The sequence below is a fragment of the Monodelphis domestica genome, chromosome 5 (assembly GCF_027887165.1).
Source record: "Monodelphis domestica isolate mMonDom1 chromosome 5, mMonDom1.pri, whole genome shotgun sequence".
In the NCBI taxonomy this organism is placed as follows: Eukaryota; Metazoa; Chordata; class Mammalia; order Didelphimorphia; family Didelphidae; genus Monodelphis; species Monodelphis domestica.
This window is the reverse complement of record NC_077231.1, coordinates 121,626,429-121,641,057: the sequence shown is the minus strand read 5'-3', so window position 1 is coordinate 121,641,057 and position 14,629 is coordinate 121,626,429. Positions and strand designations below refer to the sequence as shown.

The following is a 14,629-nucleotide window of genomic DNA, read 5'->3' as shown; positions in this document are numbered from 1 at the left end:
AGGAAAGCAAGCAAGCAAGCAAGCCAGCAAGCAAGCCAGAAAGAAAGAAAGAAAGAAAGAAAGAAGAGAGAGAGAGAGAGAGAGAGAGAGAGAGAGAGAGAGAGAGAGAGAAAGAAAGAAAGAAAGAAAGAAAGAAAGAAAGAAAGAAAGAAAGAAAGAAAGAAAGAAAGAGAGGGAGGGAGGGAGGGAGGGAGGGAGGGAAGAAGGGAGGGAGGGAGGGAGGGAGGGAGGGAGGGAGGGAAGAAAAAGAAAGGAAAGAAAAAAGTTGGGCAACATCACTAACCACAGGTTCCCTGGAATGCAAGACCTGCTTCAAACACAACCTTCACATTTTCTTAGGCCTTCAACTTCCAAAGGCAGGAAGTTGCTTCTTTATACTCCTAGATGAGACAAATTTTTCCTCCATACCCCAATTACACAACATGGGGCATAGGTTTTCCAGAATCTTCGCGCAGGGCTAGGACAAAAAGAACGCACATAAAATGGAATCCGAGATTGAAAATAAATGTTTTATCTAGAGACACCTTTTGTGAGGGCACAGGTATAAGCAGGCGCATTTCCTCATCACAACAGCAAGTGTCCTTCTCTGCTTCACTCTAAGGAACAAGGTGAGGGTGAGAACTGGGGCCAGAAGACAAGAGTCTGGGAGGGCTGGGCTGGCTGAAACCAGAGTAAGGGATGGTGGATTTGACGAAAGGAGGCTGGGGAAGGGAGTAGAATGGGCAAAGCTTAGAGGACGAAGTGCACTGAGATGGATCCAAGGGAACTCTGATATCTCTTTGATTTCCAAGTTCATCTTGCTTGGCCCAGGGTTATACTGTTGAATTCCTGGCTCCAGAGCAGAATAGCTTCTTCGCCTTTGTCTATGTTCAGCACTGAATACTTCTCATTCTTCAAACATCTCAGGCGGAACACCTTTGTGGATATTATGGAAGGAAGAAAAGGCTATGTGACAGCAAGATTCATCTGGTCATCTTCCAGATGAGGACATTGACTTGCCCAAGGTCACACAGATACTAGCTAAAGGACCAGGATTGGAACCAGGTTTCTTAATTCCCAAACTAATGCTTTTACACTACACTGCCATCTCTAACCCCCTCTACTGTCCCATTTCTCACCTATGGGAAGCCTTGTTCATCCTAAGAACTAGGGAGTCAGTGAAGAGGCTGTATGTAGATGGAGGCTTCGAACAAAAAATGGGTGAGGGGGTAGGTGTGGAGAGAATTATTCTCTGCATTCCAGCAGCTCTCAGAAGAGCTCACTGTAGACCAGCCTGCTCTGACCAACTAGAATAATAAGGGGTTCCGTTTAGGGATGAGGCCTTTTTTAGGGTGAGGCAGAACCAGGGTGGGCTCACCTTCCTGTCCTGGCTATGAAGCAAACACTGGTGGCTTTTAAAAGCACAGTAGTTAGGGTGCTGCACATGGTCCGTGTCACAGATCTAGACCAAGAGGAAGGGATCAGAGGGTAAGGAGTAGAATAAAAATGGCAACTCACATTTCCATTATAAAACTCACAGAGGATGAAACTGAAATAAAGAAAGTCAGATAACTTGCCTATCCATGGTCAGTCCAATACTAAGTGTCAGATCCCTTACATTTGATTCCAAATCCCATATTCTTTCCACACTGTCCCACTGCCTTCTCTGGCAGAAAGAGACCTCAGTGGTGATTTAGTATAATCCATACCTAAGGGACGAATCCCCCTAAAACATCTGTGCCATCTAACCTCACCTTAAAGACTTCCATTAAGGGGGGAACCATTTCCTCCTGGGACAGCTTATTCTACTTGGGAAGAACTCTCATTGTTGGAAAGGTCTTTTTTCTATTGAGCAAGAATTGCCTTTCGGTAACGTCTACTCTTTGCTTTTATCCTTTTCCATACCAGAGGTCTTTGAATATCCGAAGATGCTACCCTGCCTCTTCCAAGTCTTCACTTCTCCTGGGTAAGCACACCCAGGTTCTTTAACGGAGGGAGGCTTGTAAGACATGCCTTCTAGTCTCCTTACTCTGTCCAGGAATTCCCTAAGCTGGTATAATGGTCAGAACACCAGACTTGGAATCAGAACAATCTGGGATCGAGTCCTGACTCTGACATTTAGCAAAGGGGTAACCCTCAGTGTGGCTAGAGAGCCAGACCTGGAGATGGGAGGTCTTGGATTCAAATGTGACTTCAGAAACTTCCCGCCTTTGTCACTAAAGACCTGATGGCCTAGCTTTTGCCGCTCTTCTGTGGGGCAACCAAGGCAAATGGGAGTATTCCTATTTCACAGATAAAGACACTGAGGCTCAGAAAGGTCAGGTAAGTTGTACTGCTAGTTAAGTATCAAAACCAGCATTAGGGCCTGTGTCTCCCGACTCCAAGGTTAGCCTTTTTCTCACTTCACCGCTTCATCAACACAAATGACAGAGACAGAATCCAGAAAGATCTTGAGGGGCTAAAATGATAGGCCAAATCTGATGAACATATTAACAGAGAGAACTTAAGTCTTACCCTTGGGTTGGCGCCAGTTGCATGATCAAAGAATGAGAGGACCTATAGCAATGCAATGATCCTATGACGGAGAAGGCTATCCACCTCCAGAGAAAGTGCTGTAGGCATCCTCTTTCCCATCAGTAGTGTGTCTTTGGTTTTATTTTGGGCCTTTGGTTATGAATGACTTCACTCTTACAATAATGACCAATATGGAAGGGTGTTTTGTATGACAATAAAAGAACATTTTAAAAAAGAATGAGGGCAGCTGGGTGGCTCGGTGGATTGAGAGCCAGGCCTAGAGCCGGGAGGTCCTAGGTTCAGATCTGGCCTCAGACACTTCCCAGCTGTGTGACCCTGGGCAAGTCACTTGACCCCCATTGCCTAGCCCTTACCACTCTTCTACCTTGGAGCCAATACACGGTATTGACTCCAAGACAGGAGATAAGGATTAAAAAAAAAAAAGAATGAGACGTGGCTAGAAAATAGTTCACATGAAAATGATTTAGGTTTTCTTGTGCACTGCAAATTCAGTCTGGCAACCCTATGATACCCCTCTTGGGGAAGAATCGGGCAACATTCAAGAGGGGAACTCCTTCCACCATCAGAGATAGTAAGATCTGTGTGTGAGAGGGGCAATCTCTCTCAAATAGTGACATGTTTTGTTTTTGTTTAGCTCTGTTGATAGCTGTTATTTCTTTTAAATTTCATACCCCCCCCCCCACCTTGAGATAGGTACTATTATCCCCATTTTTCAGAAGAGGAAACTGAGATTCAGGAACAATAAGTGACTTGACTATAATTTCACAGCTAGAAAGTCCCTAAGGTGGGATTCAGGTCCTGGTTTTCCAAGCCCTGTACTCTATTCACCAGGAAAATGCTGGTTAAACCTTAAAACTTTAAAAATAGGAGCTATTATTAGCTATTGCTCCCTTCCATCTTTGGATTTGATAAATAAAGCATGATATTCATCCTATCTTCTACATGATTGAAAAAAAATTGAAAAGCACAAAGACAAAGCCTCAGTGGTACCTTTAGCTAATGACTGCCGTGTTTTGATCCTAATAAATTAATCACCACTGAGCACTTAACCAGTTCCAAATCTATCTAACTCTCATATGGCTTAGCTCTCATCTTTCCACCTTGTCCACCGAGCACCATCTTTCTCACTGTCTTAGAACCTCGTTCTTCAGTAATGTCACAGGAAGCAGTATATAAAGGATTTGAGAAGTGGACCCACAAAAGTGATCCTCTACAGACACCCCTGCTTGCTCTCCAAAAGGCCAGTGGTCCAAAATGCCTTCTTGTCTTCTCACCTTCTCTCTCTGTCTCTGGTTCCCAGTAATAACTCATACTGACAGAGCCCCTCTCATATATGATCTCATTTGAACCTCACAACAAGCTTGGAAGGGAGAGAGCACTAGTTATCATTACCCTCATTTTACAGGCGGAATTAAGGGAGGGGAGGTAGACGAGTCAATGATCTTTCTCCAAGTCTAATCCTCTCTCCACTGTATTGTTTCCTCTCCCTGCCAGTTGAATTGCTAGGGGCAGGCCCGGAAGCCCCAAAGGGTGAGACATGGCTACTTGGGGATGCTCTTAGTGGGGAAGTGGTGAGAGTAGGGAACAGAACTGGCCACAGTGACTGGTCTCCAGTGGGAGGTGGCGTTGGTTCATGGTATCTACTAGAGAGAAGACAGTATATCTTTCTGGAGAAGAGGAGAAGGCGGACAGTGTTTGGCATCTCTGGTTAATAGCTAAGGCCTGGGTAACAAGGCATCTCCTAGAGGCCCCTTGGTCTCCCTGCTGTTCCTTATGCTTCTCTTTCTCTTGTTGAACACTTAGCAGGAGGGAGAAGGGAGGAAGTCTAACCATATGGTAGGATTAATATGCCTGGCAGAAACCAGAATGATTTCAGACAGTAGGGCCAGGGTTGGGGCAGTGAGATGAGGAAACAACACCTGGGAAAGAAGGGGAGAAAGAAAGTAGGCAGAGCATGGTACAATGAACAGAGAACTGGATGGGGAGTAGTCAGGAAGACCTGGGTTCAAATCCTACCTACCATTTACTAGTTGTGTGACCCTGGGGAGGTCACAACTTCTCTGTGCCTCAGTTCCCTCATCTGTAAAATAAGCAAGTTGGACTTGATAGCTTGCTGGTTTCTTCCGGCTCTAAATTTTTGATCTCATGAGTCTATATAATAGAATTTTAGAACTGAGAGAGGCCTTAAAGATCATCTCATCCAAATCATTCATTTTCTAGATGTGGAACCTGAGACCCAGGGCAATTAAGTGCTTTGTCTAGGGCTATACAATTAGGTAACGGCAGAGCCGCTAGGAGTCCCAAGTTCAGTACTTTCGACTGCTCTGCCTCTTCTTTCAAACACAAGAAGGAATCTTCCCATTCCTTCGGTTAGGTGAAGTGAGAAAGAGCAGCTCTTCTGTTCCTAGGATATTGAACCAAATGAGAGATAAGGAGGTGACATTACTAGGGCTCTATAGAAGCCAGAGGCCAGCTCCTTCTATAACCAACCAACAGAAAAATATATGGGAAGCACGCTGTTAAACACGGAAAGGACTTGGGTTTGAATCCACCTGTGTTACTCTGTGACGGTGAGCAAACCACTTGACCTGCTTTCATCTTATTTCCTCGGTGGACCTTTTGCCTCAAAAAATCAGCTCAGGATCAGATGACTCCTAAGGGGTACGCCAGCTCTAAAGTGAATGACTTGCAAAGGAACAATTGAGGGGCAAAGAGGTGGGAGGAGGATGGGTCACGGTGGGGAAAGCTCTCACCTTGAAGGGGTAATCTCCATCCTGGAAAGAAAGGAACTCAGTCTGCAGCCAGCTGGAGACTCGGGGGTCCTCACAGCCCTTTGTGGCCAGCCGGCCACACCAGAAGTTCATGCGAAGCCCACCATATAAGTCCAGCCCATAATACTGGCCCTCTATTATAGTTCCCACCTGCAATACAGTGTAAATATAAAGTTCTCTTCCCCAACCCCTCCCTTCCACGGCCCCCAGGCCACAATATTACCTCCCGAAGGGCCCTGATCTGTGATTCCTCCCAGCAATGCACAGTGTCCTGGGGACAGGGTTGCCCAAGGTACCTGTGTGCCTGTGGTGGAGTCCTGTAAAGAGAGCAGGGGGCTGAGGAAGTTTATGCTGTGGGTTTCGCTGCAGGGCTCCCGATTCAAAGGGACCTCTGACTGGCATTGCTCTAGCTTCAGGGAGCAGAAAGCACAAAACTGGCAAGGGTTCATGTGTCGTCGCCCAAGGCTGTCACACACCTATGGCGAGAGAAGGCTATGAAGGGATAAATGTTAGGCCAGAGTCTCCCTCTTCCATCCAAACACAACCTTTGGGAATTGAGGCTAGACATAAAAACCTTACACAAGAAGAAAACATACAGCTAAATGGGCAAGGACAATTAGGGAGACAGGCCTAGATCCAGAGGGCAGGTTCCCCGGGCCAGATACAGGCTTGATGGGGATCAGCGGAAGGTTCAGGGAAGGAAGAAGAAAAGAGAAGAACTAGGATAGGAAATGCCAAGAAGAACGGTATCAGAACTGGATTCTAGGACTAGAATCTGGTCTCATCAATTCAGGGATCTGAAGAACTAAATTTAAATCTCTGCAAACTCTGGAATGGTTTTCAGGTTAAGAGGTCTTGACCTTTCATTCACAAAGATGTGAAGGGAAAAACCTTTTAAAGAAAAAAGGGACAAATCAGAAACAAATCCAGAGCCTTGCACAATGTACAATTGTGCACAAAGCATAATGTGCTGAAAATTATATTTGTTGACTACAATTTTAGAAATTGGATGCCACTTTGGAGAGGGCATAGTAGGACAGGCGAAACGGAGAGGAGTTCATTGACAGAGACCAGATTCTATATTTTACAGTGCTGGGCACACGAAATTAATTCCTGCTCCATCAAGCTGAATTGAATACCTCATGTTTGAAGCCATACATTTGTTGTTCAATATATTGCCAGGCTTTGGCCACAAGGCTAGCAGGGCAGCTGCCTGAAAGGATCGCATAACACAACACCAACATGGCCTCCTCCCCAGGCAGAGATAAAAGACTGGAGGAAAATGACCGAGGATGATGGAAGTCAGTGCTGTAGGCAGAAAGACATACGTATGATGACATAAAGACAAAAGGAAGCAATGAGGCATTAAAAAAAGGAAAATATATACCCTTATCTCTTCTTCCATTAGCCACCCAACACAAGGCCACATATCTAATTCCTTGAAAAGGACCTTAGAGATCATTCAATCCAACTTTTCCATTTTACAGATGAAAGAACTGAGGGGAGGAGAGGCAAAGTGACTTTTAGGTTGTAGAAGCAGAACTCGAACCCAGATTTTCAGTTCCTCAAATGAATAGGCACATGACCCTGCTCCCTCTTGCCCACGCCAACAGTGGCTATAAAATCGGGTCCTGGAATAGGCAGAGTCGGGGTGGGAGGATATCAAGAACCGAAGTCCTGGTGGATGGGGCTGGGGAGGGGAGTATATCGGGTAAGTCCACAGAGACATGCTTGAGAGAACCTCTCATTGTCTTTTACCTCCTAGGAGAAGGTTCTTCATCAGCAAGGGTGGTCTTGTTCTGGCCCCCCAGGGCCTGGGATGACTGAATGAGTGCCCTGATGCTCTCGATCACCACAGGGCTAGGAAGAGGGCTGGGATACGGAGATTCTGTGTAGGTTTCACTGTTCTGCCCTTCCAGGGAGTGGGGGAATTTCAACAGCTCCTCTATGTTAGGGTAAAGCTGGTCTGACCAGGGCTGAGAGGTTTGAGGGGTCAGTCCCTCTGCATGGAGAGAGAAAGGCAGAGGTGAGAAAAAAATGGAAGGAAGAGAACAATTAGGCAGGACAGTCTGTAGCTTTCTCTCCTCCACTACTGTTCATACCGACAACACGCTATTGACTATACTCATGTTCACCCAAACATTTCCATGTGCATACAGGTGCACAAATACATACATAGGCAGAAATGAACATAAACAGAATCAGACACATGCATTCATGGATACAAAAAACATGGGTTGAGTAACATGTTAAGTACAGGAACAAATGCTATTATTAAAATAAAAGTTTTAAAATATATATTCAATATAGGATATGGCAAATTGGCATATTGGTGACTCGAGGGAAGTATTGTCTTGGACGTCATCCTACCATCCCTGGCACCATTCCTCTCCTTCTTCCTTAACCCCTGCTTCCCCATCATTACCACAACCACCACCTTTAAAGTACAAAATGCAGCAGCTATAAGGGAACTTGGAGACTATCTAGTTTCGCTCTCTAGGTTGAACCCAAATAAGAAAACTAAGGTTCATTCAGAGAACCAAGGTGAACAATGGCGTTCAACTTAAAGGAAAGAAGGTAACTGAGGAAAACAAAACAAAACAAAACTTTCACTATAAGTTTTCTCTGGTAAAGGTCTCATATGCAAGATAGATAGGAAACAGATTGAAATTCATAAGAATTAGAGTCTTTTCCAAATGACAAATGGTCAAAGAATATAAGCTGGTAGTTTTTAGAGGAAGAAATCCAAGCTATTAAAAGCCAAATTAAAAAAAATTCCCATAATCATTAATAATTACAGAAATGAATATTAAAGCAACTCTGGGGTTCTATTTCACACCCATAATGTTGGCAAAATTGATCAAAAAAGGAAAAACAAAAAATGCTAGGACTGTGGGAAAAGTTATATTAAAGCAGTATTGGCAGCACTGTGAATTGGTGCAGTCATCTTAGAAAACAATTCGGAACTATATCCCCAAATGTTATTAAACTGTACATAATCTTTGACCCAGCAATATCATTACTAGGTCTCTAGCCTAGAAAGTTCTAAGATAGAGGAAAAGGACCTACCTGTCAAAAATATTTATTATTATGGCAGTTCCACTGTGTTGGCAAAGACCTGGAAACTGAGAGTGTCTATTCATTGGGGAATAGTTGAACAAATTACAGTATATAAATACACTGGAATACTAATGTGCTAAAAGAAAATATGAAAGGATAATGTTAGAGAATACTGAGAAGATTTATATGAACTGATGCAAAGTGAAGTGAGTAGAAACAGGAGAATAATGTATACAACAGCAACAATATTGTAAAGATAAACAACTTTGAAGGACATTGGAATTCTGATCACTGCTAGATTTCCAGAAGACTCATGTTGAAATAGGCTGCCCACCTCCTGAGAGAAAAGTGATAGATCTGATCAAGATGCAGAATGAGACATATATTTTTTGGACTTGAATAATGTGAGAATTTGTTTCACTTGACTTTGCATACTTGTTACAAAGGTTTTATTTTTCAAAGTGTGTGTATGGATAATAAAAATGACAATCCTACCTGAATTAATTTACTTATTAAGTGCCATACCAATAAAACTACCAAAAAAACTATTTGACAGAACTAGAAAAAATAATAACAAAATTCACCTTGAAGAACAAAAGGTCAAGAATATCAAGGGAACTAATAAAAAAATGTGAAGGATAGTGACCTAGCAGTACCAGTTCTTAAACTGTGCTATAAAGCACTAATCCTCAAAACAATTGGGTACTGTCTAAGAAATAGAAGGATTGATCAATGGAATGGATGAGGGATAAATGACCTCAGCAATCTAGTGTTTGATAAGCCCAAAGATCCCAGCTTTTGGGATAAGAATTCACTATTTGACCAAAACTGCTGGGAAGATTGGATAACGGTATGGCAAAGTTTAGATCAATATCTCACAATACCAAGATAAAGTCAAAATGGGTATATGATAAAAAACATAAAGAGTGATATTAGGAACATAGAATAGTTTACCTGTCAGTTCTATGGAGAAGGGAAGAATTTATGACCAAATAAGAGTTACAAAATATTACGGGATGTAAAATGAATAATTTTAATTATATTAAATTAAAAAGGTTTTGTACAAACAAAACCAATGCAACCAAGATTAGAAGGGAAGAAACAAATTAGGAAAATATTTTTATAACAAATTTATCTGATAAAGGTCTCATTTCTCAAATATACAAAGAACTAAGTCAGATTTATAAGAATCTAAATCATTCCCCAATTGATAGTCAAAGGATATAAATAGGCAGTTTTCAGATGAAGAAATCAAATCTATCAATAATCATGTGGAAAAATGTTCTAAATCCCTCGATTAGAGAAATGCAAATTAAAACAACTCTGAGGTACCACCTTACACTTAGCATATTGGCCAATATGACAGTAAAGGAAAATAATGTTGGAGGGAATGTGGCAAAGTTGGGCCACTAATGTAGTGCTGGTGGAGTTGTGAATTGATTCCACCATTCTGGAGGGCAATTTGAAATTATACCAAAAAGGCTATAAAAAAAAATGCACACCCTTTGATCCAGCAATACCACTACTGGATCCTTATCCCAATGAGATAAAAATGGGAAATGACCTATTTGTACAAAAATATTTATAGCTGATCTTTTTGTGGTGGTAAAGAATTGGAAATTAAAGGGATGCCCTTCAATTAGGGAATGGCTGAACAAATTGTGGTATATGATGGTATGAAGAGTGATGAACAGGATGATTTCAGAAGTAGCTGGAAAGACCTGAATGAACTGATGCAGAGTGAAATAAGCAGAACCAGAAGAACATTATACAGAGTAACTGAAATATTGTGGAAAGATGACACGTGATACACTTTGCTACTAATAGCAATACAATGATCCAGGACAATTCTGAGGGACTAATGAAAAAGAATACTATCCAAATCCAGAGAAAGAATTGTTAGAGTAGAATTTACCACTTGTTTATTTGGGCATATGATTTGGGGTTTTGTTTTTTTAAAGATTATTCACTAACTAAAATGAATAATATAGAAATATGTTTTGCATGATAATACATGTATAACCCAAATTGAATTGCTTGTCAACTTCAGGATGGGGAAAGGAAGAAAGGAGGAGGGAGACAACATGAATCATGTAACTTTGGAAAACTTATGTGGAAATTTGTTATTAAAATAAAATAAAGATAAATATTTAAAAAAACAAAGTGTGTGAATGTAGGAAGCAGAAGAAAAAATAGATTTTTTAATTAATTTAAACAAAACAGAAACAAAGAACCAGGGTGAAGTTGCCAGCTTAAGATGTTGTACCTCCCTAGAGGACCAAACATAGAGTTGGAAGGACCTGGGTTCAAATCTGATCTCAGACACTTCTTAGCTGTTTGACCCTGAACAAGTTACTCAAGCCTGATTGCCTAGCCCTTGCCCCTGTTCTGTCTTAGATTTGATACTAAGATAGAAGGTAAGGGTTAAAAAAAAAAAAAGATGTATTGCCTATGAGTGGGATGTGCAAGGTTAAGAGACTTTCAGAATAGCTGTCACCTACCCTATAGGGCCAGACACACACACACACAGAGTATACACGTATAGGGTACCATTGTTTGGCCCAGAGGAAGGCAGAGCAGTTATCTCTGATTTCATCTCCTTCACCTCTTCTCCAAGAGAGACTTTGTTTCCTGTTAGGACAAGAAGCAGGAAGTTGGAGACAGAAGCTTGGCCACTCTTCTTTCCTCAGAGAGAAGAGGTACTAGGCTAGAATTTTACTTATCTGCTCCCTTAAATACTATTAATAGATTTCAAATTGCTATTTCTTAATGGGGAAAGGACCCCCCCCAAGCTTTCTATCCAAAGTTTGAGCCCTTTCCCATGAAATATCAGTTTCCCAATGAACACACATAATGACTAGCAAAGGGACCTATTTATCTGAGTTGAGAACAATGCAGAAATGGAAAAGGTATACATAAGAGACAATATAGAGTGAAGGAGCTCCTCCATTGGAAGCAAGGTAGTTCAGCTGAGAGAGAGAGAGAGAGAGACAGACAGACAGACAGACAGAGACAGAGACAGAGACAGAGACAGAGACAGAGATAGAGAGAATTACAGATCTCATTAATGGAAAATTTCCTGGAGTTTCTAGTGTAGCAAGCTGGGAATAAGCACATAATGGAGACTGCTAGCTACTTTCATTGTGACTTTTTCCCAGAGTCTTATTCACCCTTTAGCAGCCTGAAGTGGGATTGGGTATCATCCATCTTCTCTGGAAGCTAGAAGCCAGAAGAACCTGAACCCACTACAGAAACCAAAGAGACTCAAAGGGACTCTTGAAGAAAGTCTGAGAGTAGAGCATCCCTCTTTTCTTCTCTTGCCAACTCTGCACTGTTCCTCACACTGAGGTGAGGTGTTGATCTCGCAAATGAGGAGACAGTCCCATACTAATGGGTTTTGGGTCAGGGATTACAGATATTCACAGCAGCCCCACCAGTAAACATGCATCCTGCTCCTGTACTAGAGAAGAGATTAAAGTCTTCCTGGCTATTAGAGGGAGCTCACCTGTTGGGACACTGGATAGGCTAAATGGGACTGTTGTGCTGTCACTCCTGGCATGGATTGAGAGAGCTGGGATTGACGGGGAGCACAAAACCCTCTGTATATGGAAAAGAAGAGGAGTGATAAGGAGCATCAGACCATCTACAGAAGGTTGGGGATGGCTTCCCCAACCTGGTGGCCCACCCTCTTCTTATTCCTTTTCCTTTTTCTCAATATGTCCTTTCCCCCCAATAGGTCTTAGGCTGTAATGAATGAGAGGATCTTTTCAGATGACTGAATCCTCAGAAGGGATTCCCTGCTGATAGTGCAGAGCTCCATCTATGTATTCTGTAGTTTATGACTTTAATTAGATCACTGAGCTCCCTTTTTAAAAAAACAAAACAAAACAGAAAGAATGGCTCTGCCTAGGCCCACTCTCTCCCTCCTTGCTTCTGCTTTTCTTCCTGACTTCCATCTTTTTCACTATCAGGATAAGAAGGTTGTTGAATGCAGCTCAAATACACAAGAAATCACAATATTTACAGTATGTAAGCAATTTGTGAAATATCAGACTATGAAAGTATGCCCTTTCCCAGATTTGTCCCCAATATCAGTTCTTTTTTTTTTTTACACTTATCTTCTGTCTTAGAATCAATACTGTATACTGGTTCCAAAGCAAAAGAGCAGGAAGGGCTGGGCAGTGGGGGTTAAGTGATTTGCCCAGGGTCACACAACTAGGAAGTGTCTGAGGTTAGATTTGAACCCAGGACCTTTCATCTGTTAGGCTGGTTCTCAATCCTCACTATGAATTCTAATTCCCATTTGGACTTCTGCCTCTTCCTCTTCTCTTAATGACACCCTTGGACACAAATACTTCACCTCCAACCTCACCTTGGCATAGAAGAGTCGGTTGGAGCAACGATACTGGGTAAACTGACAGAAGGATTCAAACCAGGAAGCATAAGGTAGGTCTGTGCAGACAGAGCCTGGGGATTAGGGTTTGGGGGTTAGGGAGTAGAGGGTTGGAAGTGGTGAACAGAAGAGAAAATATCATTCCTGCCCATCTCAGCAATAATGTGGTATTATCTCAGTGTAATGCCTCTTGCCCTCCTCCTTTCCCCAGAGACAGGAAGGCAGGACTGGGTGGCTGGCTCCCCCAGCCCTTGCTTCCCCCCAGTGCCTCAATTTCTCTCAGTCTTCATCTGCTTAGAGGCCAAGCTGGAGCTCACCCTTGGGCAGGGTGCCATGGTTCTCATACTGATCCAACTGAACAAGTTTGTGGTTCTGGCAGCCCTGGGTTGCTCGAAGGCGGCAGGCAGTCTCTGCTTTCCAGGTTGGGGTCAGTGCTGAGAAGAAGCGCTCATATTCCGCTGGAGAAAGTGGGGTGCCAGGGACATCAAGGTCTGGGGTCGGGAATGGGGCAGGTGTTGGGGCCAGCAGGATCGCTACGGGCAGGGACAGACAGATGGATGCATGACTGAGGGATGGATGGATACTGAGTGGATAAAGGAATGAAATGACAAGATGGATGGATGATGGATGACAGAATAGATGGATGAATGGATGGATTGATGAGTAGACGCTGAATGGACAGGTGGGGGATGAGATTTCATGACTCCCTTTATTGCCCCTCCCAAGACCCACCCTAGGCTAAGTTAGGGGGGCTGGGACGCCTAGATCTCACCCAAAATGGAGAAGAAAGGAACGCCAAGGAGACTAGATACTGGTTATCAAGATCGAGAGGGGAGGGATCGCGGGACCTCTAGGGGAGGACGCCAGGGATCCAAGGGGCAGAGCTCTCCTGGGCAGGGGGCGTGGGGGTGGGGCGGCCTCCAAAGGAGAGATATTCCCGAGGCAGGGATGGAGGGGCCAGGCAGATATCCGGCGGATGTCCATCAGCCCAGGGGGAGGCTCTCCTCACAGGAGAGAGGAGGCCTCACCTGCTAGGAGTGGGAGGGGAAGGCCAGAAGCTTGGCTTCTCATGGCCCTGGAAGTTCAGCAGCCCGACGCCCACGTTAGCTTCCTACCTCACTAAGTAGCCCTCAACCGGCCCGGAACCGAGCAGGTGGGGGCGTGGCCTGAGCGGATCAGAGGCGTGGCCTTGGAGACGGGAGAGTGGGGGCGGGGACTATTGGAGTCTTAAGGTATGCCCCGCCCCATAGGCGGGGCGAGAGAAAGGCGGGAGCTGTGGCGGGGGTTGACCTGGAGAAGCAGGGCGGGAAGGAACCCAGTCTAGGCCATGTTAGGGCGTGGCCAGGAGTTTAGGGGTCGAGGCCGCCAATCTGGCTTCGGAAAAGAGGAGGAAGTGGGTCAGAGGCGGGGAGGAGCGAGGAGAAGCTGGTACTAGAATAGAACTCCTAGGATAGGGTAGTTAATTAACACAGTCATTAGGATTAGAAGGATCCTGGTTTGTTTGTTTGAACTCTTACGATTCATTTTAGATTCAGTACAGTGCATTGGTTCCAAGGCAGAAGAGCTGGAAGGGCTAGACAATTGGGGGTTAAATGACTTACCTAGGGTCACACAGGTATTTGAACCCAGGACCTCCGGTCTTTAGTCCTGGCTCTCAATCCAAGAAGATCCTTCTTTGGGGCAGCTGGGTGGCTCAGTGAATTGAGAACCAGGCCTAGATATGGGAGGTCCTAGGTTCAAATTTGACCTCAGCCACTTCTTAGCTTAGTGACCCTGGGCAAGTCACTTAACTTTCATTGCCTAGCCCTTACCACTTTTCTGCCTTGGAGTCCATATGGACTCCAAGATAGAAGGTAAGGGTTTAAAAAAAAAAAAGGATCCTCTTTTGACC

The 14,629-nt window shown here is 43.8% G+C and overlaps 1 protein-coding gene across 7 annotated transcripts; it reads right to left on the bottom strand.

Moving 5' to 3' along the window:
- Positions 1 to 488: 488 nt before the first annotated feature.
- ACRBP (acrosin binding protein) lies at positions 489 to 13,964 on the bottom strand. 7 transcript variants are annotated; one of them, XM_016425910.2, is made up of 11 exons: positions 13,767 to 13,913; positions 13,056 to 13,196; positions 12,718 to 12,812; positions 11,851 to 11,944; positions 10,896 to 10,976; positions 7,044 to 7,287; positions 6,425 to 6,593; positions 5,582 to 5,761; positions 5,268 to 5,435; positions 1,358 to 1,441; positions 489 to 915 (listed from the first exon to the last, which is right to left on the bottom strand). In XM_016425910.2, the coding sequence occupies exons 1-11, from the start codon at positions 13,807 to 13,809 to the stop codon at positions 793 to 795; spliced, it is 1,422 nt and encodes a 473-aa protein (XP_016281396.1). In that variant the 5' UTR covers positions 13,810 to 13,913; the 3' UTR covers positions 489 to 792. The 7 variants fall into 7 exon arrangements, with proteins under 7 accessions (XP_016281396.1, XP_016281394.1, XP_016281395.1 ...); XM_016425908.2 differs by having other exon boundaries at positions 13,056 to 13,271; positions 13,767 to 13,908; XM_016425909.2 differs by having other exon boundaries at positions 13,056 to 13,229; positions 13,767 to 13,899.
- Positions 13,965 to 14,629: the final 665 nt, after the last annotated feature.

Excerpts from the sequence above, each read along its gene's own strand:
- ACRBP (XM_016425908.2), bottom strand. The coding sequence starts at position 13,809 with ATGAGAAGCCAAGCTTCTGGCCTTCCCCTCCCACTCCTAGCAG. Across the intron at positions 12,813-13,055 it reads CCATGGCACCCTGCCCAAGG|GCTCTGTCTGCACAGACCTA; the intron begins GTGAGCTCCAGC and ends CCTAATCCCCAG. Across the intron at positions 5,436-5,581 it reads ACTCCACCACAGGCACACAG|GTGGGAACTATAATAGAGGG; the intron begins GTACCTTGGGCA and ends ACTGTATTGCAG.